Here is a 27,601-nt window from a genome sequence, read left to right as displayed (position 1 = left end):
GACCCCCTTTCAGGAACAATTACAAAGCCCTGCAGGGGAGGGTCCAGCTCAGCGGTAGAGCGCATGCTTAGCATGCACAAGGTCCTGGGTTCAATACCCAGTACCTCCATTAAAAATAAATAAATAAAAACCTAATTACCCCTCCCAAAGCAACCAAAAAAAAAAAAATTAAAAGTTAAAAACAAGTGGAAAATGTTACAAAACAAAACCAGATTGCATGCGAGGACTTACTCTCGTTGATGCTGTGCTGAAAGCCGGTTTATACAGGCATCTCCCCGAAGAGCCACATGTGGCTGACTCTCTGTTATCGTCCCATTTTACAAATGAAGGCAACAAAACTCAGAGAGGTGAAGAACTCTGTCCGGGGCCACACAGCCTAGAAAGGGGCTAAGCTGAAGCTCAAACTCAAGCCTGTCCTCAAGCCCTCTCCGCTCTGTCTGGTTCGCCGCTGGAAGACATCTGTCCTGTCAACACGACCACAGCACGTGGACAGATGCGCCCGGAGGGACAGCAAAGGGAAGACGAGCCTGTGAAGGTGGGCTTCCGCAGGTAAGGAACGGCGCCAGGGGCTCTGGGGTTGAAGTCCTCATGAGAATGGAAATGAAATGCCGGCACCTTTGATGAAATCCCCTCAATGACAGAAGACCCCATACACCTTTTTGCCCACCTACCTTATTCGAGGGGGGAAGCGACATTCCCGCCAAGTGCTCGTTGGAGGCTTTGCAGGCTGGCCTCCGGCATCGTCCCCATCTTAACTCTGGAAGGACACGGACAGGGGAGGGAGCTGTCTAAGAGAAAGAGGCAGGAAGCTGGGAACCAGATCAATGGACATGAAAACTGCAGGGCTCGCCGGACCCTCCAACCACCCAAGTTCCGGCGCTGCGGTTTTCAAATATCACTTTAAATGACTTCTGGATATTTGGTTAAGAAAAACGTGTGATGAAAACTTTCACAAAGAGAAACCAATTGAAAGGCAAATACATGTATCTGTAAACATAGCATTTTATTAACAAAACGCTTACACCCTCCTTACAGTAACAACAAATGCTGTAGTGACTTGTCACGTCATACTCTATAAAAGTTCAGTATCGGATATTCAAGCTAAAACAAGATAGTTTAAAAGTATGCCAAATCGAACACCATTTGCAAACTATCTACTACCAGCCTAAGTACAAAAAGAAAAATCTTACAACAAAAATCAAAAGATCTAGTTTTCTTTCGTCAGCATCTACAACAGTACAGACATCATATGGTTTATATATACACTTAGGTCCAGCCCAAGGTTAAGACTGCAAAAATAAGGTCTTCAAACATCCATATAAGCTTGGCAAACCATCATTACAATATTTCACCACAGGTAATCAAGCGACGCTTCATGCAGGGAAGCCACGGCTATAAATCTGGGCTGTTTATAGTGCTACAAGCCGGCCTAAACTGTAAGCAACTTAATTTTTTTTCCATAATAGACGCTATTATACAAAGGCACAAATACTCCTTGCATCAGGTGTTGAAAAGGTATGACATTCTTAGAAGAAATAACTGCTGGTACAACAGCTTAGCTTTTTTTTTTTTTTTTTTTGAAATGTCAATGCTCATCTCAGCTGTTTCTCTTTAAGACTTTAGACTTGGAATTTTACACACTGTAACAAATGCTCTATTACAAAGGAAGTGAAGTTCTGACACTAAAACCGTCTCATCACCAACTGGTAAAAACCACGTTGTTAGGCAGTTGGGTTGCCGCTGTAAGCTAGTGCTTGCTGCCTCTCCCCACTTTGGAAATACCGGATTCTTCACCTAAAATTAGCCTTTGTGTTTTCTGACAGTACTGGTTGTCTCGGGCCTCCCTTGCCGGACGTGGTGGGCAAACCCTACTGCTGCCACCAGGTGAGGCGGCACGGGGAGGAATGTCACGTGTGCCGACGAGGCGGCTGGTGCCGTGTGTCTTTAAGGGAGTGCCTGCCGCAAAGTGAGGAGGAGCGGGAAGTAAGGCAAGAGGTTGGCTTTGATCACCGAGAAGGCCAGACGTCAATTCTTAAGAAGGTCAGAAGCATGACTGACAATTATGTGAGTGACTCATAAAGAGAGATGACAGTATGAGCTGGGTGAGAGTGAAAAAAAAATCTCTTCCAGGGCAATAAAGCTCTGTCTACACAATACAACAAATGGTTTAAAAACAGAGCCACCGGTCCGTTGCTCTGACGAGCCAGCTGCCGGTAACATTCCTCGCACTGCACGGGCCGGTCACTCCGACATCACATGCATGATCTGAATTAAGAAAAAGTTCCACGAACTGTGTAATAACCTCATTCACAAAGTAAGCGAAGGTGCACAAATTCAAGCCCTGCTTATGACATTTTCCAGGGGGTGAAACTGATTATTCAAGGACAAAGTTAGTGAAAAAATGAATGAAGACTGAGGAAGGGTTAAGCCTCAAGGTGAAGCCACGTGCCGCTGGGGGCTGGCGACGTTCTAAGTGGGAGTGGACTCGCCGCACACCCGCAGGTGCTCAGCGGACTCTGGGCTTGCCTTGGGGAAGAAGGGAGGCCCAGCTTCTCCACAAGACGTAAGACAGGGGAGTTTCCTGGACAGTTTCTCAACTCTGAGTGAAGATTATCAGCCCTACCTGTGAAATGCTATTTTAAAGACGATTTCCTCTGAAGTACTGCATTCAACAATATGCTTCCAGAAACACGAAAAAGTTCCTGACTCAAGAAGTTGCATCAAAACAAGCATGTTTTGTTTCTTTTGCAGAATTAAGGAGATCACCAAGGGCTACAGTTTAAAACTGCCAACTAGGGAAGGCTCTTTCAAAAAATCATTACTATCTCCGGATTTCCCATTACTTGGCTGAATTCTTGGCACCTGAATTCCTGTTCATGGAAAGCTACCCAGAATTTTGTTTGTTTCAATTATGAAGCATTTGATGAGGGACTGGACACCAGGACCACACAGGTCTGAAAATGAACTGGCGATAAATGTTCAAGTTTTTGTTAAGACCCCATGGTTGTAATTCTGGTATCTACTGATGACAGATCCTAATCTTACTATCTATCTAAAATGTTCGAGGTAATGAAAGGAAATGATGGATGATTTAAGATTTTCCTTTTTATTAAATGTCTGAATCCATTTGTTTTGAAGCTAAAACTATTCTAGCATGTCTATAATGGATTATACTCTCAAAGGAAAGAACACAGATATTAGTTCTTTCTGAGGGGACAGACCATCAAATTAAAGCTGACCTTATGCTACTGGAAATCCTTCCTTCTAGATTTGGAAAGTAAATCATTTTCCCATAGACTAAGAGAATCCTGAAGGACAAACGGAGACATATGGAGATTCCTGGTTCTACGCATTCACTTTCTTCATTATGTCTAACGAAACTTGATCACAACAGGTCTGTCTCCCTTTTCATTCTCTTAGACTGAAAAAGGGGAGGCTCCTGAAAAATGTCATACCTGCCTAATATTTTTTACACTTTCATTTGCATATAAAACAGGATGAATGCCCCAGAATTCCATTAATGTTTCTTGCAAATCAGATAATCACACTGCCTGGATGTGTATCACTGGAAGTCAAGACAAGTAACTCTGCTGTCAGGGGAAATTGCCAGAGGTTGTTTCTTTCAGTCTGAGGCTAAACTGCACCCCCACGTCCCTCTTCTAAAATTACACAGTATAATGCTTATCTCCTGGATATATCTGTTGCTTGGACTATTTTTTTTTTTTTTTGGAAGGGGAGGTAATTAGGTTTATTTATTTAGTTATTTTAATGGAGGTACTGGGGGTTGAATCCAGGACCTCGTGCAAGCTAAGCATGTGCTCTAACCACTGAGTTATACCCTCCCCCCAGACTGTTTTTTATCATAGTACCACAGGAGTTAAAACACATCCCTTAAATGTTCCCTCGAATTATTTGAACAGTTTTGATGGTCCAAGCTAATTGAGGGCAGGTATATAGTAACAGCTTGACCCTTGAAGGTACCTTCCGTTTCTTCCTTTAAAAATTACTGTTAAGAGGCAGACTACCTCTTGCAGTCACACCATCAACAGATGTCATGCGGCTAGTCCCTTTAAAACAAATTCAAATAACGAAGACGTTTTACAGCTTTCCACCAACTAGCTTATCACTGTCATTTAACTTTCATTACGGAGACAGGAGGAACATTTGCAGCCTAATGAGTTTAGGGAGGAGAGCCAGCCTGAGTTTGTGGGCTGTCATTTCCCCCCAGATGTTCTAAAGCAGGAACCTGGTACAGATCAGAGTTAAGGGAATTACAGTAACTTTTCCCCAGAAGGAAAGGATTCTCTCATGACTTATACAGGGTCTTGCTAAGACACCTGAATGTGTGGGAGGCGCATACAAAACATACTGTGTACGTATTTCTTATACACCAAGGTGCCATGAATCACATTCTTAGTGTATTCTGAAAAAGAAATGAGTGAAAAAATGCTTATAAGAATTTATATAACCTCTTTTGCAACTTGCTTTCAGACTATAGAAGATGCGTGTAACAATGAACTGATGCCTTTTTGAGCTCTGAGGCTGATATGCCAGTTGGTGCAGGGTAGCCTGCATCACACCTGCCCCACCTTAACGCAGCGCTGTAACGGCACAGACGTTCTGGCCTGGTGACTCCAGGAAAGCCCCGGGCCGCCCATTGAAGGACATTTTCATTACTCTCTCTCCCAGAGCTTAATTCAGGAGGTCTTCTAGGCCTCTTTTCCTTCTTAAGAAAAGAAAGAAATACAAAACTTTAAGAGAAGTCCTGAAATTAAGTGTGGTTTTCTATCCCTTTTTATATACTTAAAAATAATAAAAAAGACCTCAAGAAGGACACCAGCCCACAGAGAGGAGGAGATGAAGCCTTCAGTACAAAAGGCTCAGTCCTTTCGGATGTGGGGAGGCATTCGGGAGGGGCGTATCAGGGGAGGTGGGCACTTCAAACAAAATCATAAACAGGCGACAAGGAAGTGTGTTATTTTAAAGGAACCAAATCTTTCAGTTGCTGTGTGTTGAACTTATCCTGACTACGGCTGAAAAGCAGGTGATAGGGGTTTCATCTGGAATCAGAAGGGCTTGCGATAGGTACTTCTCCCTAATCACTTCTTAAAGAGAGTTTAAGATGAAGGGCACTTAATCATACTCACACTTTATGATCTTTAATCACCAAATGATAGTTAATTAGTTATCACAGAATCAGAAAAACCCTTGTGTGAAAGAAGAGTTCTAGAGACCAATGGTTACTAGGATTGGACACCTGCAAAGAGCTCATTTCAATTTCTCTGAGAGGAATCAATATACACTTGCAGCTAATTAATGATCTTTCTCTTTTTCAGTCCCCAAAGTTTTAAAAAATGGCCCTGCGTTGTAAGAGAACCAAAAGGAGATTTTTATGGATGGGCTATGTCTCAATTCCTTTAAAATCTAGCCTTTTCTCGTAAGAAATAAGAATGAAGAATATATAAAATATGTATCAGATCACTGTTTAGCCAGGTTAATAATCCGAAATGTGTTTAAAACACTGCTTCTGATTTTAATATTCATCTTTGCATTTTAGAAGCAAAGAAAATCACTGGAAAGCAACCCCCCACCCCGCTCTCTCTCGAGTATGGATTACGGATCTGAGACAGCAAGCTGCAGTTGCTGCTGAGCGTCAGAAACGACATGAGAAACAGGACCACGTCAGCTCCCGAGACAGACGGAGGGAACCGGGAGAAGAGGCCCTGGGGGGGGACCCGGGAAGGGGAGTGAGAAGTCAGAAGAGAGAGCAGCTGCAGAGGGTGGAGAGACGGGCCGTGCAGGGCCACAGGCAGCAGATGCCACAAGGGGATCAGAGGCATTCGGAGGCCGCACCAGTAAGATGAGGCACGAAGCACCCTGCCTTTCCCTGTGCACCCAGATACCGTGAGATCGTCCACACTGACCAACAGGTTTGATGGAAAAAGCGTGAAGGTCACAGATCTGCGTCATGTTTTGGGGAAATAAGACAGAAAGGGCCACACAAGCACTGCCTCTTCGGTAACGAGTCCAGCAACCTTTGTTTTTATTTTGTTGTCATGGAGATAGAGGCCCAGCAGTGGGAACTTTAGGGACAAACCAGGGCAGTGGCCTGATGCCCTGATCCATTTGGATGCACATGAAATAAAGTTAAACCACCTTCGGGGTAAAGAGCCCAGCCTCAAAGCTCGCTGATTTCACGCCGGGAAGGGAGTACAATGCCAGGGGAGTACAGAGTCCACATATATTTTAAACAAAGCAATGTCAGAATTTTTGCAACCTATGTTCCTTCTGTATGATTTCAGTAAGAGGATAAACAATTCCAAATGCTTAAGAGACACACCAAGGAAAAGGGAGTTGTTACTTAATTTGGATTATAATTTTCCCATTAAAATCTATCCGTATCAAGTGGGGGGCACAAAGAAATAACCATTATTTTTTAAAGTTTCGACTGTTCAGTTTAAGGATAGCTCAGAAAACACAATTTAGTTCAAAATTCAAGCTGTTTCATTTCCTATTTAATCTTGTAAATTTCCTTCTCTTACAACACTCAGGTTGGAAGGGTGCCAGATTAGACCAGGAACAAATTTTCACCAACTTCACTTCAGTGCTTTATTTTTATATTATATTAAAAACCTCATTAGGCTCCCTGAGGGAAAAGAATGTTAACCACTAACAGAGGCGGGGAAGTAAGGGAAAGGGAAAGACACGCTGAATTGTTAACAAGGAAAGCTCCCTTAAAACCGCCAGTCTGAGGTCTGAGGTCGCTGTAAAAGCTCAAAGAAACTTAGTACCAAGACCAGGTAAATGATGACCTTGATCTTTTACCCCAAGGCTAGGGAGGGCTGGTCTGGCTTGTCATAGTGGCATCTGTCTTTCCAAGGACTTCCAGCTGGGTGTGGAGGGGGTGGAAGGGAAGGCGGGACTGCAAGCCACGGGCACTTCCAAGAGCCTCTTGTGGGCAGGCTGAGAAACGGGTGGGCATGCGCGAGGCTGGGTGCAAGACTAAATGAAGTGTTGAATGAAACATAGAATTTATTAATGTATTTACATAATTTATAACCTTTAAGCAATGGTCTCATAAATACAGACTACAACTTTACATATGCTAAGCAACAGGTAATTGTTTTCCCCACCAAAATATTTCGGTTAAATAAAAATGGACAGCATTTACACCACTTCCTCTTCCCTCTTCTTTTTTTAAACCATTGCTCGTCAACTTAAACATATGTGGTTCCACTTATTCCAGGCAGCTCCTCCACCATCACCATCTTGATCATCAGAGCTTATTTTTAAAAAGGTGCCAATCGTATGCCTGGTGACACACACATGACCGTGTCAGGCGGCAAACCCAGGGCAAGCCGCGCACTTGCTGCCGTGCGTTTCCTGTGCGGGTCCGGGGCTGATGCGAGCAGTGGAAAGTGCTTTAGAGATGGTGGGGGTGAAACCATCTCCTCAGCACTATAAACAACACACTTTTGCTGCAAATAGTAACTGCCACCCCTCCGCTGATGGTGCCCACATCTTAAGTGACACAGCTCCCTCCAACAGTGGTCACGGGAAACCAAGAAAACGGTCATCTCCACAAGGGTCTTTTTTCCCTCAAGAACCACCAAAGTGCGAATCTTCCCTTTACAAATGTTACATAAAATCTGGGTTATAAAACTACGCAACAATTAAGCCCACCGTCCATAAGATTATACGCTCCTTCTGAGCAAGGTCAAAAGCCAAGGATGGAGCAGTCCCTTTGTACACCAGAGAGTCTTTACATGATCCAAGTCCACAGACTGAAATATTATTGCTGCGGTCTCCAAAGAGGAAACAGAACCGGCCAATATCTGGGAATCCTTTTTGCCCGAAGAAGATCCAAGACTGGCGAGGCGACACCTGGCGACAGGGCCCCACCCTCCTGCTAACTTTCAGGACCACCTACTTCATCATCAGCCTGGAGGCCGAGGCTCGGTCAGCAGCAGCTCCGCTTCGGCTCTGAAGGCTGTCTTCGGAGTTTGAAGCCCTTCCCGCCAGACGGCGGGTTGGCATCAGTGGATGGAATTCTTCGACCTAAATCGACAGGAGAGAAGGGAATGAGCTTTAACTTTCCAAACCTGTTCATTCTCAGACACAACCACTTTGCAGATTCAATTTGATGGGTTTCATTAAAATTTAAAAAATTTAAAATTTTGGAATAATTTTAGATTTACAGGGAAGTTGCAACAGTAACGTGGAAAATGGCTATACCGCTCACGCAGTCTCCCCTGATTTTAGCATCTCACATTATTACCTTGGGAGCTGTCAAAATGAACTCAACACTGGAACATCACTCGTAACCCCACTCTAGACTTTTTCAGATGCCACTTATTTCCTATTTCTGTTCCAGGGTCCAAATAAGGGTAGCACATGGCATTTAGTAAAAAAAATTTAATTAAAAAAAATTCCACCAGAACATGCCTGTCTGTCTGTCTGGTGGCAGAGGCCACCTTCCAGACACGTGTGCACAGACATGCACAGCACACACCCCCTCGACCTGTCCCTCTTCATAAAACCCAGATGGGGGTAGATACTGTTCCTTCACGGCATTCTTTTCAACAGCTCTGAGGCTGCACTGTGTAGATGTACCACATCTAACCGTTCCCCTATTGATAGGTATTTAGTTTGTTTCCAATATTTTGATATTATTAACAATACAAAGAGTATCTCCGTGAACCCATGAGCTCCTGTGCAGGATAAACGAACAGGCTGTCCCCCTCTTCTACTCCTGGGTATTTATGTGACATGTACACTGCACTCCCACGGTCTGTCCTGCACAAATGCAAGAAGGATGAGCGATTTAAATTTTGACAGATGCTGCCAAATTGCTCTCTGAAGAGGCTGTGCCACTTTATTCTCCTACCAACAATGCAGGAGAACGAACAGGCTTCACTTTACTGCTCTGTGAAGCACAATGTCAATTCTGAGAGAAACCTTAAATCTCCCATCCACCCACCGAGGCCATAGCTCAAAGGCTGCTTCCTGTATGCTTTCTGGACACCTTCCCACTTCCTAACACCGTACAACGCCTCAGACACTAAAATCGGCCAGAAGCACGTTATCACCTATTTGTTTATGCAAGTGTCTCCCTGAGCTCTTCGATGGATGGATCCTGTTTCTTCATTTTTATGTCTCCAGTATCTACTTAGCATGCTACCTGGCACTGAGGTGTTCTGAAAATACGGAATGAACTGACACAAAGCTCTTCTGGCATTAACAAGGCCAAGCTGGAGTCCATCAACTCCCAGGTCCTTGGTCGCCAAGCGTGGAGTCTCCGGCACGTGCAGCAGCCTGCAAACCTGGGGCTGGAGGGTGGGGGTGTACACAGCATGGTGCCTGCAGGGCTAGAAAGTGTCCCCCCAGTGTGTCCTGCAACCACTTTCCAAATGCCCAGAGATGCTGTTGTGAATAAACTGCAAATTTATTTAAAAGTTTTACAGAAGCCTCTTGTCATTCTGTATTTCTCAATATATGGATACTAAAAACATAGCTGGTATCAGAGCGCCATCTCTGAAACACTTTTAGGAGAAAGCAGAGAACACCTTCATGACCTGGGAATAGGCAAGGAGTTCTTAAACAGGAGCCCCAAAGTGCTAACCAAAAGGGAAAATAAGGATAAACTGGATTATATTAAGATTAAAAGCTCCAATTCATTAAAAGAATTGATTCCAAAGTGAAAGTCAAGCCAGAGCAGAAGGTCTTTCCAACAGGCATAGTCAGCAGCAGACTCATGCCCAAAACAAGCTATGAACAGGAAGAAAAAGGCTGATAAACCCAACAGGAAAACAGGCAAAACTTCACCAAAGAGGATAGCTGGGTACTATAAAAATATAAACAAACATCCAGAAAAGTGCTCAACTTCAGGAACCGCAGTGAGTGCAGACCACTGCCCTACCCACCCAGGCCGGACTCCGGGCATCCTCAGCCACCACCAGCGTGACTGTGGCCGGCAGAGCCCCTCGGGGGCTGCTTGGCGGGAGACTGTTCTGAACGCGTGCCTACGCAGTGACTCAGCAATTCTCCCGAGTATAAACACACCTAACAAAAGTGCGTTCATGCTGTGCACATACTGGACACGAAGCAGAATGTCCACAGAGGTTCTGCTCATAACAGCTCTAAACTGGAAGCGACCACCTAAACACCTCTCGACATCATAGGTAACCACACCGTGGTCTTCTCCCTCCCGCCCACCTCGGACACACTCCAAAGTGATGAGAATGAATCACCCGCTGATGTGGACACACCTACCAAATACAATGGTGCGCTAAAGAAGCCAGACACAAAGGAGTAAATCCACTATGTTTTAAAAAGCAAAAAAGTATAAAACCCGGCAAAACAAGAGGAGTTAGCAGTTGGGATGGCAAGGCTCCTGGCCTGGGTGCTGGTTATAGGGGTGCACTCGGTCTGTGAAAATCCCTTGAGCTTTATACTTCTGATATGAGCACTTTTTTGTTTTATTTTGTTTTGGTGGAGGGGAGGTAGCCAGGTTTATTTATTTATGTTTAGAGGAGGTGCTGGGGCTTGAACCCAGGACCTGTGCACGCCAAGCATGCGCTCTACCCCTGAGCTCGGCCCTCCCCCTGATGTGAGCGTTTTTCTGTGTGTGGCTTATGCTTCAACAGAGCGTCAGTGATTTCACAACACCTAGTAAATAATAAACTCATTTTACATCTCTCTAAACTTTCCTAATCTTTTTGAACATATATTTTTTATTTTTCACAGTTAAAGTGAGTATGTAAGGGCTAGTTTTTATATAAGAATTTTCATTGTTGGTAGAGTTCACTATCTTCCAGTTTTTAATGCTGCTAAAGAGAACTTTAAAAAAATAGTGAGAACTTTAGTACTCATGACACCACACACTTAGATATTTTAGCTTGAACTGTGAAAAATTCCTGACTGGCTTCGTGTTGCTTTTCAAAAATGCATCTGGGTAACTGCTATTTACAATCTAGGAAGACAATGAATATCATGACTTTTTAACGTTGAAAGGAAGGGGCTGGACTTGAGCTTGCAAACCAGCCGTCCAGTGGCCACCCTGGAGGCAGATGGGCTTGGGAGGCCTGCACGTTACTCTGAAAATATTTGAATTAGTGGCCATTCTAAACAATGTGACGTGTTACATAAAATTCAGATCTCTGGTTCTCTGAACAAACTAAAAACATCACAAAATAAAAATAAAAGCAAAAATAACCCCAGCAACTGAGCAACCAGGAGCCTACATTCTAGGGTGTCCAACTGCTGGGGCCGGGCCTGCGCTTGCCGGCCATCAGGGTCACCCGGACTCGCTGCAGCCCCCACGTCTCAGCGCTCGCCCCGCGCCTGCTCCACCGGTGGGTCCCTGCCTGGCCCTGCAGAGCGCCAGGAGTTCACATTGGCCAAGTGCCCTTCCAGCTTCAGTCACCTCGGATCCCACCTAGACGGCGGCTCTCAATGAGCAAGGTCATGGTGCCTTGCTGGCTCTCTCCTGTTCTCCAGCCAGAAGTCTCATGTGTTCAGTTAACATGGATCCCAGGTCTTTGCACACATGCTCCATCAGATCTCAGCTCCAGTATCACCTCCTCAGAGAAGCCTTCTGATTGCCTGCAGAAACTCTTTCACTTCGCCCTGTGTTAGTTTCTTCCTGCAACTGCTCATCACCTGAGAGGATCTCACTCATCTTTGTGTTCACTGTCTACCTCCCACAACAGAATGTGCGCTCCGGGGCAGCGGGGGCCGCGCTGGTCTCATTCACCGCTGTCTCCCCTGAGCCCGGCACAGCTCTCAATAAATATTTTGATGAATTTGAATGAAATGAATAAACATAGATACAATCTGTAGAGGATCCCAAAGGTACCCAGCAGCCGCTCTCCCATCTAATGCCATCATAGCAACACTTCTGGAAGGGGGGAGCCATCTTACCTTCATGAGCGAGTGCCTAGTATTAATTTTTGAGGGTTTTCTTACAGTGGAATTACACACGCATTTCATTTCCCTTTACTTATTTTGTTCATTTTAATGGCTTTGGATGACTAATAGAAACACATTTAAAGAGAGAAAGACGGAGAGGTGACAGCTTCCAGGACCTCGAGGCCCTGCACGTTATTTATTCAGCAGCAAGATTCTTTCTAGAAGGGCCACAGCCATCAGCAGCGGCTCTCCAGCAATTACAGCGTGATGTGAAAACCCGCCGTCACTCTTAAATTCTCAAATCTCATTCCACTGGGAACAATATCAGAGACCAGAAACTACTCCACATATGGGGAAAATTCTACCCAGCAAGCTAATTCTGTTTTAAGCCGCTCTGCACAGAGGAAACCCATAAAGCACAGAGATACTCACTAATTTCTATAAAGAGTTCATTTATGTTTATCGCATTTTTCGCGCTGGTCTCTACAAAAATTGCATGGATGGAGTCGGCGTAGTCCTTAGCGTCTCTCTCCATGACTTCTCTGCAAGGCAACAAATTGCAAATCAGAAATCCTACCCATCAAGAGCTTACTGTTATCCCATCGACCCAGTAAGGAACCAGATTATGATGACAAAGGCAGTCATGAATGGCTGGCGAATGCGCCTTGACACGTGGTTCTCCCAAATGTACCGTTTCTGTTAAACAGAACAGAACTCGGGACTGTAAGCAAGGCATCTAATGAAATGATCAGAGAATGACCGAGGTGTTCCTCCCCTCAAAAGTAAAGCCCTTGCTCTGGAAATCATGGAAGTGGTCCAGAGAAATTGCCAATAAATGTGCTTTTCTGAAAACATGCTTTCCCCATTCAAGTATCCTATGTCACGGGAGCTGAGGGGTACACTGATCTCAGATAATGTCAAGTATGATGCAACCGACATTGAAATAAATTACACACCTGTCTTGATATATAATATAACCTAATTAGCTCCAAATGTCTAAACTCTTAATTTGAGTTTGAAACTTCAGGACTCCAACCAAACAACAAAAAGGAATTTTTCAATGTCAGAGATAAAATAAAAGCAAGATTCTTATATTGGATACTGCTCTGCCAGAAAAGGAACACATAATCAGCGCTGTAATCTCCCGTCCTGGGGACTTACCTTACATCGATAAGATCGCACTTATTTCCTGCAATGGCAACTACAATATTAGGCGGGCCGTGCTGTCGAAGCTCTTTTACCCAGTTCTTTAGTGTTGAAAACGTCTCCTGCAACACAAAGGAGGACAGCAACTGGAGACCGACGCCACCAGAACAGAGCTTTCAAAATAATCTAAAGAAAACGGCATGCAGGTCTTACTTCTTTTGTGATATCATAAACAATTATAGCCGCGGCCGACCCTCGATAGTACATGGGTGCTAAGGCACGAAACTGCAGGGGAGAGGGAAAAACAGACAACAAAATTGGGAAAACTGGTTAAATATGTTTTCTTACTAGACTTTTAAGCCCATTATCCCTACGCAAAAGGTAATCTTTCTCTTAAGCCAAAGAAGATGACATGATGCTTTAAAGCAAATGAACCAGTAATTACCAAAAGGCAAAAACTTTCAATGTAACACTGAAATGCCTCTCAGAAGGTAGTTTAGAATACAGTTTTATAGGAATTAAATATGGTGCTACAAACAATTGTTTCAGCTAAAAAGGCTTTTTAATTGAACTCAATGTTATAATTCCCAAATTCATTTGTTCAATAGTCCTTTAAACTTTGTCTTCCCAAACTATCAAGGAGATAAAAATGATGTGGTAAATAGTTCTCCAGAGAAGTGGCTGCATTTGGGTGTCATAAAGACAGCCCTGCAATCTAAATGCTGATTGTGCTACAGAATTGAGGACACATTTACATGCACGACTCGGATGAGCTTGTAATTCGCTTTTTTGATATCTCTACGCATGTGGCAATTCCCAAGTGCAGGCCCATATCTCATCTCATTTACATGAATCTAACTTCGTACGCCGGGCGCCTTCCCACCAATTGCCCCCCACCCCATCCACGTCCACGTACAATAGGGAGGGAGGCGAAGGAACGTGAGAGGAGGCACCATTTGAACAGCGAGGCTGACTTAGCAGGCCGTTTCCCTCGATGAGTGCGGGGTGGAAAGTGGGAGGCTCTTCCCAGCCAAGCTCGGCTCCCGGGCACGTGCACGTGGGGAGGGAGCATCCTGCTCAGTGAATGTGACGCCCGTGTTTACAGACAGGAGTTTCACCTCCGCCTGATCGCTGTCTTACACTCGACCTTGACACTTCAACCCTACGTACGATGTGACAGATACCACTGGACTCCCCTCCTGCTCTCTGTTCTGTGTCTTCCCCACCAAAACACAGGGAGGAGCTGCCATCAGAAGTGAGCTCAGGACAATCCACATACAGAATTACAGATTCTGCAACTTCTTATCCAATAAGCTTAACTTCTGGCTTTTAAACTTTCCTATTAATCTGAATTTTATGAATGAAAGTGAAATTATGACTGTGAACTCCAGGAGGGAAAAGCGCATGTCTATTCAGTACACTGTTTTATCTCTAGGCCAAGGGCCTGGCACAGTGTAGATAAGCAAGAAGTGGTGAGGAAGTGAGTAAGAACTGTTTAGGGACAGGGTGACGTCAATCTAAATGCGAGACCCAGACATCCACACATAGGGAGTTTTACTCGTCTCAGTGAGGAAGATCCCTGCCTCTGGCATGAAAGCCTGGTGACTTTCAACAAAATGTTACATTTCAGAGAGGAAAAAATAATAATAAAGGTTGTGAGCAACTTTAAAAAAAAAACTAGATTATTGGGGGGGAGGGTACAGCTCAAGTGGTGGAGTGCATGCTTAGTATGCACAAGGTCCTGGGTTCAATCCCCAGTACCTCCTCTAAAATAAGTAATAAAACCTAATTACTTTCCCCCTGCCAAAAAAAAAAATACAATAATAAATAAATAAAAATTCAAAAAAAACCTAGATTATTAGGTGGAAAAGACTTTGGATTGCCTTCCACGGGGTAAGAGCACCAGGAGCCCACGGATGGAGCAAAGGAAGTGATGTCAGCCTTCACTTCCGATGCATTATGCTGGCAACACTGTTTACAGGGTGACTGGTTGGTTGGTCTGTCTGTTTGGTATTCAAATTTGTAAGTTAAAATTCAAGCAAAAAAGTGCAAAGATCTTAAGTTTGATAAAAGGCCTTACATTTTGGTAAAATGACAAATGTGTATGTATACATCCATGTAAGCACCACCCCATTGCGACCTAAAACATTTCTGTCAACACAGAAAGTTCCTGGGGATGGGGAAAAGCTCCGTGGTACAGGGCATGCTTAGCATGTGCAAGGTCTTAGGTTCAACCCCAGTGTCACCATTAAAATAATTAAAAAAAATAAATAAAATAAAGATGAAAAAATTATTTAAAAAAAGTAAAAAAGGGGGAAGTTCCCTAATGCCTCTCTTTTCATGCCCCTTGTTTATCCTTGATAATAACTCTTGTCTTCAAGTCTATTTTATTGGTATTTATTGATATTGATATAACCACAATGGTTTTCTTTTGCTTACGGTCTGCATTCAATATCCTCTTCCTCTCTCTTATTCTCAAGCCACCTCTGGCTTTATATGTAAGGTAATCTTCATAACCAGCACGTTGCTGGATCCTGGTGTTTGATGCAACCTGACAACCTCCGCTCTTTAAGTGGAATGTTCAGTCCCTTCACATTTAATGGACTCTCTAATATATTTGGTTTTTACTGATATTAGGCATACCATTTTGCTATTTGTTCCATTAAAAAAGCAAAAGCAAAAGCAAAAACAAAAACAAACCTTTGTTCTTCCTTTCTTTTTGCATTAACTGAATACATTTTAGTACTTGACTCTAATGTATTAATTTGTCCACTGGCTTTTTAGCTATACTTTCTTGTATTACTTTTTAAGTGTCTGCTCCTGTACATATAATATACTTTTCTCACAGTTGACTCAGAATTTAAAATGCACCACCTCACGTAAAAGACCCAGAACCTTGCGAGGGGCTAGCTCTCTTTATTCCACTGTGCTGCTGTCAGATATTTTATGTCTACATATTACACCTATATATCTATACTACAAGCCATACAATCCAGTATCACAATTTTCGCATTAAATAGCCTGTAGCCGTTGAATTAAGAAGAAAAAAGACGGCTATTTGTATTTACCATTTCTAGTGGTTATTCCTCGCTCTGGATCTGACTGACCATCTGGTGTCATTTCCCTTCAGCCTGGACAACTTTCTGGGATTGTGGCTGCTAAATCCTCTCAATTTTTGTTCTTCTAAAAGTGTCATTTCTTTGACTTTGTATTTGAAAGAATTTTGGCAGACTTTTTTTCTTTTTTTTTGCTTTCGGCACTTTAAAGACACCCCCCCCCCCCCCCCCCCCATTCCTGGCGGCCTGGAGGGCCTGGAGGCCGCAGCTGCGCTCGCTGGTGGTCCCTGTGTGCGATGTGTCTATGCGCTCAGCTCTGATTTCAAAACTCTTCTCCCTAACTTTGGCTTTCAGCAGTTTGACTATGATGGACCCAGATAAGGTTTTCTCCGTACTTATGGGTTTGCTAAACTCTTAGATTTGAGTTGATACATTCCTTCAAATTTGGGAAATTTTCAGCCATATTTCTAGAAGCATCTTTTTTCCTGTCCCCCATCCCCCTTCATAGCTGCTGGGTCTCCAGCTACACGTTAGACTGCTTGACTTCGTCCCTATGCTACTAAGACTATGTTCGTAGTTTTCCACGCTTCCTCTGTCCTTCTGATTGGTTAAGTTGTTTTGTCACCTATCCAGTGGATTTTTCTCTTTAAGTATTACAGTTTTGAGTTTCAGCATTTCCATCTGATTATTAGTTGCCATCCTGTGCGAGATTCCCCATCTGTACTTAAGTAGAGGAGACTACTTTTCCTTTAAATCTCTGAACATATTTAAACTGTCTAGTTTCGGTCATCTTCGCTGAATTCAGTGTTAAAATCCTGGCTAATCACCCTGAGGCTGGTTTTACTTGTGGTTAGGGTGGGCGGACTCAGGTCTGCCTGTAGTCCTAGGACGTGGTCTCTCCTCCTAAGACACAGCCCTTCTGAAGTTTCAAGGGAAGCCCAAGGTGAGTGTCAACCCCTCCCCACGTCGGGACTGAACTCCACAGCCTCCCCAGCCGGTGAGGGTCTCCGCTCGGCCTTGTACCGCCTCCAGCTGTGCCTTCTGCTGGGCTCAGCACCTCTCCTGTGCAGCCATAATTTGGGGTGTTGAGCAAAGCCTTGAAGAGAATTTATAGGCAGATTTTGGGGGCTTCCTTCCTTGTTGGATCCATCTTCTCTGGGATTTGCCTCCTCTTTTTCCGGCTGCTCTCGCAACCTTAAACTCTGTCCTCAGGTTCCGCAAGCTGTGAAGTCCCAGCTACCCTGCACTGCGAGGACGAGGGAGAGGCCTCCGGGGAAAAGCCACAAAATGCGAGCCTCACCCAGTGCTCTTGTCTTTTCCATCTCTGACTGCATCTGGTTTCTTGGCAGTGCCTTCAGACAGTTATCTTTTAATGTTTTACCCAGAGTTTATATATAACTGTTAGCCTGTTACAAGCCATTCCACCATTACGAATCTCTTTCCATGTCCTTTTGGTGTAAAGAAAGAAGGTGGCAGCTTAAAAAGACACTCAGAGGGTGTCAGCACATTTCTGTTCCCACTCTGGCTCTAGATCAGGGGTTGGCAAACTTTTTCTGGAAGGGACCAGACAGTAAATATTTTACGCTTTGTGGATTATGTATCTCTGTCGCAACTACTCAGCTCTACCATGAAGGAGTAAACGTAGCCATAGACAATATGTAAACAAATAAGCATGGCTGTGTTCCAATAAAACTTTATTTATGAAAACAGGCAGCAAGCTGGGTTTGCCCTGCAGGCCACAGTGTTGACTCAGGCTCTAGACATTAAGCTACTTCTTCCTGATTTCAAACGTGAGAACCACTCCTTACATGGCCACTATGACAATGAACAAGTCCATGTCTTCCTGGTGCTCTGACCTCTAGAAACAGCCATCAGGAAAAACCACATTAAGATTCAGGGACATAAATCTTCAAGGACTGGATGCAGTGTCTAATAGACTTTGGTTAAGAAGCTTTCTCTTACACGATCACAGACAGCTGGCACGTATCTGAGATGCTGCTGCTACACTCCTTGTGTATTAATGACACGGACCCGAGGTGCTTGTTTGTGCACGAGGCTGGGTCTGTCTCCATACTACCACAGGGGTCCCTGTTAGTGAAGGATGACTGGTGGGCAAAGGTCACTTAAAATGAATTCATTTAGGATAGCCAACAGGGATGAAGAGGTCTGACAAAGGCTCTATCTAAACAAAAAAACTATGAAAACAGTTTCATTTTATCTGATGTTAGAAAAAAATTTAGGTTTAATATTGCAACCAGGAGCTAGCTTCCTGAGTGAACATGGAATCAAAGGTGATTGATCACTTGACTGTGATTCTTCTGATAAAACCATATGCTAGCACAATGTGATATCTATCTTTCATTTCACGTTTGCCTCTCCTAGTCCTATCACAAAAAGGGAACTTTTACAAAATATTTGAGGACTCCATCGGTTTTCCCTAGGCCTCACAATCTTTTGATACACAAATCATTATCTTCTGAAGCACGTGTATCATCATCCTGATCAGTAGCTTTCCCTTCGTTTAATTTAACAGGATCCCTACCATCAGTGGCCTTGTGTGACATCTGTGAAGCTCTCCTAAGTTATTTTCATGGGCTTAACGAAATCGCTTTACAATCAATGTGACTGGACCATAGGAAAGACAACCCACATGTGAAAACTACACACAGCAACAAATGCCAGGGTCAAATGGGGATAAGGTCTGAACAGCCAGTTCATCATAAGGGTTGTCATTTTGTGATGACTTTTGGTGTCGTAATAAACCTTATTACTATAGAGAACTGAATAATGAATATGCAAATACCAGAAATGTTTAACTTGAGGCATGCAATACTCACATGGTAAAAGCAGGCGGAGGATCTGGCCCTCCTTACCTGTGCCAAAGTAGGGCTGGCCGTCAACTGACATATATCCGCTGGCAATAATATTGTGCGCCAGGGGCTAGGAGCACAGACATGAAGACAGTCCCTGCCCCCAAGGAGCTCACAGTCTAACAAGATAAACAAAGAAGGGGACAGATGACAAGCCCGTGGGTGAGGCAACCACAAGGCTGTTCAGGATACAAAAAATATGCTAATTGGTCCAACCAGTATCTGAGCAGCAGCTCTGGGCCAGGCCCTGTGCTGGTCCTGGCTCCTACAGTGGACTGTCCCTGGGGAGAGCGTCAGAAGGGGTATTCCCAACTACGACTTGGAAGGAGGGTCCCGAGGAGACTGAATAAGGGGCAGTGGAATCAAAGAGGAGTCCAGGCTCTGGTCTGAGCAAGGTAGGCGTATGGCCCATGGTGACTTGTCTGAGAAAAGCAGGGCTGGTGAGGAAAGCCCCCGAGGAGACATCTGCCCATGTGTTTTCTAGGCTGACGGTGGGAGGGAGGGCACTCCAAGCAAAGGGGACAACAGGACGTGGTGTGAGGGTGGGGCTTGCACGGCGCATTGGAGAACTCTAAGCAGTTTGGTCCTAGAGGATAAACTGGTGGGAGAAGGAGGGATGGAGGGCCTGGCCGAGGTTGGCACAGCCAGGGCCCATTTTAAAGGCCTTACCCAGGACAAACCGGCAGGACGAGCTCACAGATGCGCCTGCCATGACCCTCACAGTGTTTCAAACAGTTTGTGAGTAGCTGTCAGATGTTTAGCTCTCCTTAAACACTGATCTGGCAATCTTGGACGTGAACTTTTGTCTGGCACCGACCAGCTGGAGCGAGGGCTCGCCGCTGGCGCCCTCTCCTGACTGTCCACGATGCGGGGTCCTGCCGGGCAGTTCTCGGGAACCTGGCCAGCCTCGTGTGCATTCCCCGGGCGAGCCCCTGGGGGGTTAAGGGATGAGCTTCAAGTTGGGGTGAGGCAGATCTGCGTCTCCGAGCAACTGTTCCTGGTACAGAACCAATTAGGAGCGGGGAAAGAAACAACAGGCAGGCAAACCAGCTAATTACAAACCTTCACAGAATCCTGCTATTATGGTAGCAGGTAAGGGAGAGGCATAAGCCTCTGTTATTCTTTTTTTATGTTCCAGAAAAAAGAGATGTTACACCTCACGTGTCTACCAGGAGGGACAGACTCTCATTCAAGCATAATGGAATCTATATCAGAGCATGACTCTTTATGATGAGGGTTTTACTGCATCATCAAATATATGGGAGGGATTCAGTGAAAGGGCACAGATATTACCAGTGTGAAGCGCCACGAGTTCGTGGCTAACAGGACAGACGCCAGGGCTGGGTCTGCAGATAAATTCAGGAAGACTCTGGGAAGCAGCCCTCCTGAGGGATGGAGGAGTGATGGGCAGCAAAGGCCCAGCCCCACTGGAGAAGCACGTCCAACGACGCAGGGGCAGTGGGGAGCTAAGCGGACGCACGGCAGGTGAGGAACTGGACGCAGGGCATGACCTCAGGCATTTTAAAAAAAACAGAAGAAACTAAACAGAGCAAACGTAAGAGATTAAGTCTGTACAGATACACGCTGTCCGTCTAGGACAGCAGTAATGGCTTGTTCTGTTTTCCTCCCTTTGTCGATGATTCTTGTCAAACTTTACACCGTACACAGCAGCTACGCTGTCTTAGATAAGACCGTGATGACAGACGGTCTCTCCTGATCACTCCTGCTATACTTCTAAGAGCTTAAGATAGTGCCATGCATCCATCAGATGTTCTGTTCTGATAGCACTGCTTGAAAACGAAATTAAACAGCAGCTGAGTAATGGGGTAGCTGCCAGACACACCTCGACAGGGAAGTCAGACTGAGGACCCAGAGGGATAATGAGGTAGCAGGCAAGTGTCTGGTTCCTTTCCCGCCTTCCCAGCCCGTCTGACTTGGGTGGGCGTCCCCAAACCCCAATCTGCGTGGTGCTGCAGTGGCCTGGGTCCCACTTCTGGTCCAGGCCCTTCCTCAGGCAGATAGCTGTCACGGACAACTTTATCATCAGGCAATTATTAGGTATCCATTGCACGGCACTGTGTTCGCTCATTCGTTTTACTTAAATCTCAAACTTTATATGCTGTAAAGTTCCCTCTTTAGCTTTTAAACGGCAGCTATAAATGAGATGTGCTTAACTCTTCCTTTTTACCACTAATTCTTTTCTATCTTTGCTCGAGGGTGGAGCCCTGAAGTACAAACACAATGCTCTGAGCAGGGTTTTATCAGGCCTATTGGTCAGCATTTACTTGAAGACACTGGAAAGTATAAAGATGCCCTCAGCGCCCATTTTCACTTTCCTCATCAGTGGATTTTGTGGCTCTGACGGAAAAGATAAGGGCTGGCCGACGCAAATGGGAATCAACGTGCCTCTGGCGCAGAGAAGAGCCGCGAGCGATGTAGAGTGACAGAAGTGTCGGCAGTTTCACTGGAGCTGCAATTTGGGCCTCAGAAAAACACACAGCAAATGAAAGAGTGACTTACTCGTTCTTGTCCAGCTGTATCCCAGATTAGGAATTTATGTAGCTCATTTTGGTACTGGACAGTCTTGGTCATAAAAGATGCCCTATAAAGAGAGACCTAAATGATCAGAATACAGTTATTTAAAGCACGTCACCAGCCCCCATCGGAAACACCAGTTAGACTTTATGCTCCAACCCCGACTCCACACTCTATCCTACTTGTGGTCCTCCCTGGAGTATTTAGGAGATGCTCAGATGCTGGCTGCATGTTCTGTGTCAAAATTCAGCATTGGGCACATCTGTCCAGCACCAAGAAGGAAGGGTTCTTTGGCTTGTGATTGCCTATGTGCCATAGCAAGGGACCAAGAGATGATCTGACCCAGACATCAGCCTCCTTTGTAATATACAGAAGCCGTTATTTAAAAAGATGGCACCACGGGAAAACTTTCTAAAAAAAACTGTGTGTTCAGGAAATGAGTGCACTAGTAACAAGTATTAGGCCATCTGGGTTTGTCCTCACCCCATTCCCAAGCCACATGACCACAAAAAGAGCTAGTGTAATACCAGACTTCTGCCAAACAAGAAGCAGGAGACAGCTGGAGAAGCGACCCCCCCCCACCCCCACTCACCACCTCTGTATTCCAGGAACAGAGCAGCCCCTCAGCTGAGCTGTCCCCATCAGTCCTCAGGGCCTGTCCCGCCCTCAACGGGGGCAGGAACAATGACACGCAGGGCTTACTGCTCACTCTGAGGGACCACTCTACTCGGGGGCCTTTGAAGGCAGGGGTTCCTATTATTTTTTGGGGGGTGGGGGTCTGGAGACTCTCTGAGGAGCCAAGTTGACCCGGAATACGTGCCTGGACATTCTAGGGGCTCCTGCGCCCGGCTCCAACACTATCTTCTATTTCTCATCCTACCCACAAAGTGCTCTCCCGGAAGTCCTTTGTCTCTCAGTCTCCTCAACGCATTCCAGTCTGGCTCAAGAACCCGGAGATGATTATGTCTTCTTTTCCACTGAATAAGTGTCCTGGGGCCAAGGGTTAAATTGTACTCTTGGAATCAGACCCTAATCATCCTAATCATGACAATGAACTCAAAGGATAGACATTTTCAAATATGCTGGATATGAAATATTTTCGAGAGTCAAGTGACAGATACATAATTTTCAAGAAAGTGCAAGTAGAAAATGACTTTCTGAAGTACTACTGAGCTTAGAAAAGTATCAGAATCCTCAGTTTAAAAAGCAAACTCTGATACAATAAATTCCTATTAATACTTATATAAATTTGTGGGTGACTGTGATAAAGAAGAGGAAGTGAAGTAGGAAGCAAGATCACAGTTATCAGATAGCAACTACTTATTGGATATTTATTTACTGGGAACTTACCCCTTGGTATCCTTAGCAAAGTGCTTTATGCACAGAAGGTGCTCAATAAATGGTTACCGCATCAAGAACTTTTGGCGACTCATTATGATTAAATCAGGATGAGCAATATAATTTCTCACTTAGGAAAGACTGAAGCATTTCAAAAAGTCTTGTTTATTTTGGAGATTAAATGATATGATGTACGTGAAAGTGCTCTGCAAACTGTAAAGCACTAACCCTATGCAAGGTATTATGATTATTTTTTTAAAGCAGCTTCAGGAAATGTTTTAATTTAGACTTTGCAATTAGTCCTAAAAGCTTGCAACTCAAACCTCCGTCAAGTACGGCTGTGGTGTTAGATTTAAGAGTGACAACGGGCATCTGACAGAGACCTATTAACTGAGCCAACGCATCCAACACGTCTGTTTTGGCTGCTCAAAGAACAAGAGAAGAAATATGCTTCAAGTAGACAAAAAGCTGACAAAGCTATAGGCAACAATGAAAAGGGAACGCTTCATTACTGGATCAGAATTCACTGAAGTTCAGTCTACCTGCTAACCGTTTCCCCTTTAATGCAAGCACAAATTCATTACTCAAGAGAAAAGACAAAATGGCAGCTGTAAAGTAATGAAAGTATCTTAAAGGATTAAACCCAACTTCTTATCTCTGACCCTAGAGCATCCTTCCACCTCCCCTCCATGGTCACTCTCAACACAACTCCTTGCTGTCAACGCTGAGGTCCTGTTGTGTCCAAAGCTCTCCACGTGGGTCTCCTGGCACCAGCGTCTGTTGGCCGCTTGTCCTTTTATCCCCAACACCACTTGCCCACGCTACCAGTTCCGTAGGAATCTCGTCTGTCCTGTCTCAACCACCCAGAAAAAACTCTACCGCCTTCTTCTGCACACAGGTGGGGTGGCTACTTTGCTGGAGGAACGTCACAAAGCTACGTGGACCAGTGTGAAGACTGCTTCAGCTGGACCTGCCTCAGACCTCGTATTCCACACAGCAATTAGTCCACATTCTTACGACTTTTTTCCAGCTCCCTGCTGCCTCCTGCTACCCCTCTTTTCCGGGCAACAGCTCTTTTCAGCCTTCTCAGAGAAAACAGAGGTTATAAGCCCTAAGTCCCCCAAAATATCCCCCAGTCACCCCTCCCAACTTGAGAATAAACCAATTTCTACTCATACCAACTGTGATTTCCACTTTCTTGACTCTGCTGAGTCAGAGATGTCTTTTCTCTGATTCACCCATTGCCACTGCCCTGCTCATGATCCCAGCACAACCTCCCTGGGCCACTGCAGTCATCAAATTGGTCTCTGCCTCCCAGACTCAAATCCTTCCAACTGTTCCTGTTTCTACCTCCATGCCGACTGTCCCATCTCCTTGAATACTCTTCCCTTGGCTAAATGCTTCTCATTCTTTAGGTCTTAGCTCAACCGCCAACCATCACGGAAACCCAAGCTGGGCAGCCCTGCACCCCAACTTCACTCTGCAACACACACACACACACACACACACATTTTGACTTTAGGGCCCCCGCTGCGAGGTCTGTACCATGTCTGAATGGCTTATTTATTTTAATATTCACCTGTTCTATGCCTGACTCACCCATGAGGAACGCACGCTCCCTGAAAGCAGAGGCCTCGCTGCCCCGCTCCTCATCTCCCTGCCTGCTACCCTGCAGTTCTGACAAGACGTTCCCACGCCGCCATGAGCTACTCTGTGTCCTTTCCCTGGTCCCAGGGTGCCCCGGCTGAGCGCTCCTGCAGGGCAAGGTGAGAAGTGCTCTGAAGCGCAGAGCTGAGGTTCCCGGGGCTCCAGCTCTTTATCGGCAGCCAGGGTGTGAGGGGTGCGGTTCAGCCTGTAGGGCCGACGATGTCCGACGTCCCGGGAGTCCCTGCTCCCAGCTCCTGCACAGCCACCAGCTCTAACCCAACGCGAGCCAACATAACAGGCAAAGTCTGGAGCGGCAGTGAAGAGCTCCCGGGTCCCTCCATCGCCCAGACCTCTGCGCCCCTGCCGGGGCAGGGCTCTCTGCCACTGGCTTCCCGACCTCCGGGCCCCAGCTCAGGCGGCCACAGCGAGACGTGCACACGCCTCCCTCACCTCTCCTCTCTGAGCCCTGTGATGCCTCCTTACTGCGACAAGCATCCCTGCTGATTTTTTTTTAATGGAAGTAGTACTGGGGATAGAATCCAAGACATCATGCGTGCTAAGCATGTGTGCTACCCCTGAGCTGTAACTGCCACCCTCACCCCCCAGCACTGAGAACCTGAGGCCTTGGGCCATCACATCTGCGAGAACCATCCTCCCTCAGCCCTCTTCAGCTGCTGGATTCGGTCAGTGTACACAGCGGTGATACCTGGACTCAGGGATAACACGGGAGGGGGTGTTGCCCTCGTCTCTCCCAGGCAGCTCCTACGGCGCCCTGGCCCTGGCCAGCCCTGGGCAGAGGCCTCCTCCATCACTCACCGGGATGAATCCCGTCCCATAGTTTCAGGTTTCGATCTGTGGAGGACAGCTCTCTCCTAAACTGGACCGACCTCAGCACGAGTGTATAATCTCGACACTTCATCACCATCTCACTCGGAACATGGTAAAGACAGGGCTTACTTCCACTCCATCCCCACAACAGTTCTCCGTCAGAGCGCTGTGCCTGCCTTCCACAGAACGGAAACTGGCCTGCGACCACTCTTCGTCCTTTGTTACTTCCATCTGACTTGACAGAACTGTCTGATTCTTCATTTTGTATTTAATCTACACTTGAACCACAATCTCTGAAATAAACTCATAAATTAGACCCTATTCTTTGGGCAGGAAGACTACAATTTTCCATCCTGCTGTCACTCCAACTCCAGGATCACTCCTTTAAAGTTCACGTTAAATGATGCGGAGGATATGATAACTTCAACATCTTGCTTTTTGAAAAACAGGCGACGGCTTCCTGCCATCCAAATGATACATTTTTATTTCCCAGCCTGCCATTCACTTGTCTGATAACCTTATTTTTCACCCCTAAACCATCTCTCTTCACTGCCTAGGCAGCTCCTATTGCCTCTTTAATCTGAAATCCCTACTAGCATTACTTCCTAAAGCAAGAATGCCTTTCATATACTTCTCCATTTTTCATGACACTCTAAAAATACGACTTTCCTGCACACCAAGTAGTCATGATCCTTGGTCAGAGTATGGGTTCCCAATGAGAGTCATGGCTACAAGGGGTTTTAAAATTCTCGTTCCTTCAACTGCAATAGACTTGTTTAGTGCTCCCAGAGCATCGGTGTGCCCGGCCATCACACTCCACAACCTCCAAGCCCTTTTCCCGGAGTGACACGTGGGACAGTCATCCCCATCATAGTATGTGGTTCCTTTTGAGGAAGTCTCTGAGGGTCCACAAATCCAGTTACTCATGTGGCTTCCACAGTCACGCATATCTTTAAACTTTCTCAGACTAACAAGATGTAAGGGTTAAGGTGCCATGAATGGGCCACTCTGCACAGCTCCTGCCCGCTTCGCGGAGAAGGGTGCACACTAGATGGTTTGCTCCACAGGTTCATGGTCCCTCTAAGCAAATCCTTTAGTGCTTTCTACATCTTTGTCATTCTAAAAACTTCTCCAAAAATATTTAAAGTTGAGGAGAACATTACTTTAAACTTAAAGATAATTAAATTTAATAAGAGTTTAGCCTTTCCTAAGTTTGTCAAGAATAACTTATGTAATGGAAAAGCCTTTCCCATCATTCACAGTAAAAGCAACCTTCACACGACGGGGCTGGCCGCCCGACCGCGCTCCTTATCAGCAGGTGCTCTCCCGCTTTACCCCTGTGCCCCACAGCCCTCACTGTGGGCCTCCAGGTTGGGTTCGATTCTTCATCACCACTTGGACCACAAGACATGGAGGGAACAGAGGAGTGGGTGGCACAGCTAGGATCCACACCAGCGGCCGGGCCCCAGAGCCTGTCCCTGAAATGCAGCACCCCAGGCCATCTGGTCCTGGGCGGCATACTCCCACAAACGCCTCCTGCTGTAGAGACAAGACGAGTGCAACCCCACCCCTGCCCCCAGGGAGGCTCACAGTGGGAGGACGGGTCAGGTGAACAGATGATTTCAGGGCAGACACTCAATGAGATACGAGGAGGAGCAGAGAGCTGCAGGAGCAGAGGTAAAGCCAAATCAAAGCGCCCAGGAGGGTGGCGGCGCCAGGTGCGGGGGGGGAGGGGGGCTGGGTGATGCCTGGCCCTCCCTCCCAGCAGGATGTCCACACCCCAAGCCTAGAACCTGTGAATATGTCACCTTCCACAGCAGATGGGACCTCACGGATGCAATCAGGTTAGGACTCCTGTGACGGGGTAAGGCTTCTGAACTATCCAGGTGGGCCCAATGTAATCACAAGGGTCCTATAAGAAGACCAAGGGAAGTCAGAGCCAGATAAGAAGGTGGTATAAGATAGAAGTGGAGACCAGAATGACATGTCCTGAAGATGAAAGAAAGGCATCTTCCAGGGTGCTGCTCCCTTCCTTCCTCTGTGTTGTGAGGAGCCCTCCTGCTGGGGAGCTTGTTCTCCAGAGGGTGCTGGGCCCAAAGTGGCCAAGGACAAGTGCTCCCACTCTACTGGCTTAGTTTCAGGGCCGTCACATGGGGAGGGAGCGCCTTCCCCATCCCTCTGGATTTGTTACTATTTTGCACTCTTAATACCTGCCAATAGAGACCGTCTACACTGGGGGGAAAAAAGTACCCGGGAGAGTGGTAATGCCAG

General features: G+C 45.8%; 1 protein-coding gene across 2 annotated transcripts in view; it reads right to left on the bottom strand.

The window, feature by feature from the left end:
• Positions 1 to 984: 984 nt before the first annotated feature.
• Positions 985 to 27,601, bottom strand: part of RAB22A (RAB22A, member RAS oncogene family) — a 49,996-nt gene continuing 23,379 nt past the window's right edge. Inside the window, exons 3-7 of one of the 2 annotated variants that reach the window (XM_074347492.1) lie at positions 21,503 to 21,584; positions 13,270 to 13,341; positions 13,072 to 13,178; positions 12,343 to 12,452; positions 985 to 8,058 (exon numbers count right to left, since the gene is read on the bottom strand). In XM_074347492.1, coding sequence (XP_074203593.1) covers positions 7,961 to 8,058; positions 12,343 to 12,452; positions 13,072 to 13,178; positions 13,270 to 13,341; positions 21,503 to 21,584 — 469 coding nt within the window. In that variant the 3' untranslated portion in view covers positions 985 to 7,960. The remainder of the gene's footprint in view (positions 8,059 to 12,342; positions 12,453 to 13,071; positions 13,179 to 13,269; positions 13,342 to 21,502; positions 21,585 to 27,601) is intronic. The other variant, XM_074347493.1, reaches the window with a different exon arrangement.

This window comes from Camelus bactrianus, chromosome 19 (genome assembly GCF_048773025.1).
Source record: "Camelus bactrianus isolate YW-2024 breed Bactrian camel chromosome 19, ASM4877302v1, whole genome shotgun sequence".
Classification (NCBI taxonomy): domain Eukaryota; kingdom Metazoa; phylum Chordata; class Mammalia; order Artiodactyla; family Camelidae; genus Camelus; species Camelus bactrianus.
The sequence above is the reverse complement of the archived record's forward strand: the minus strand, read 5'-3'. Positions and strand labels throughout refer to the sequence as shown.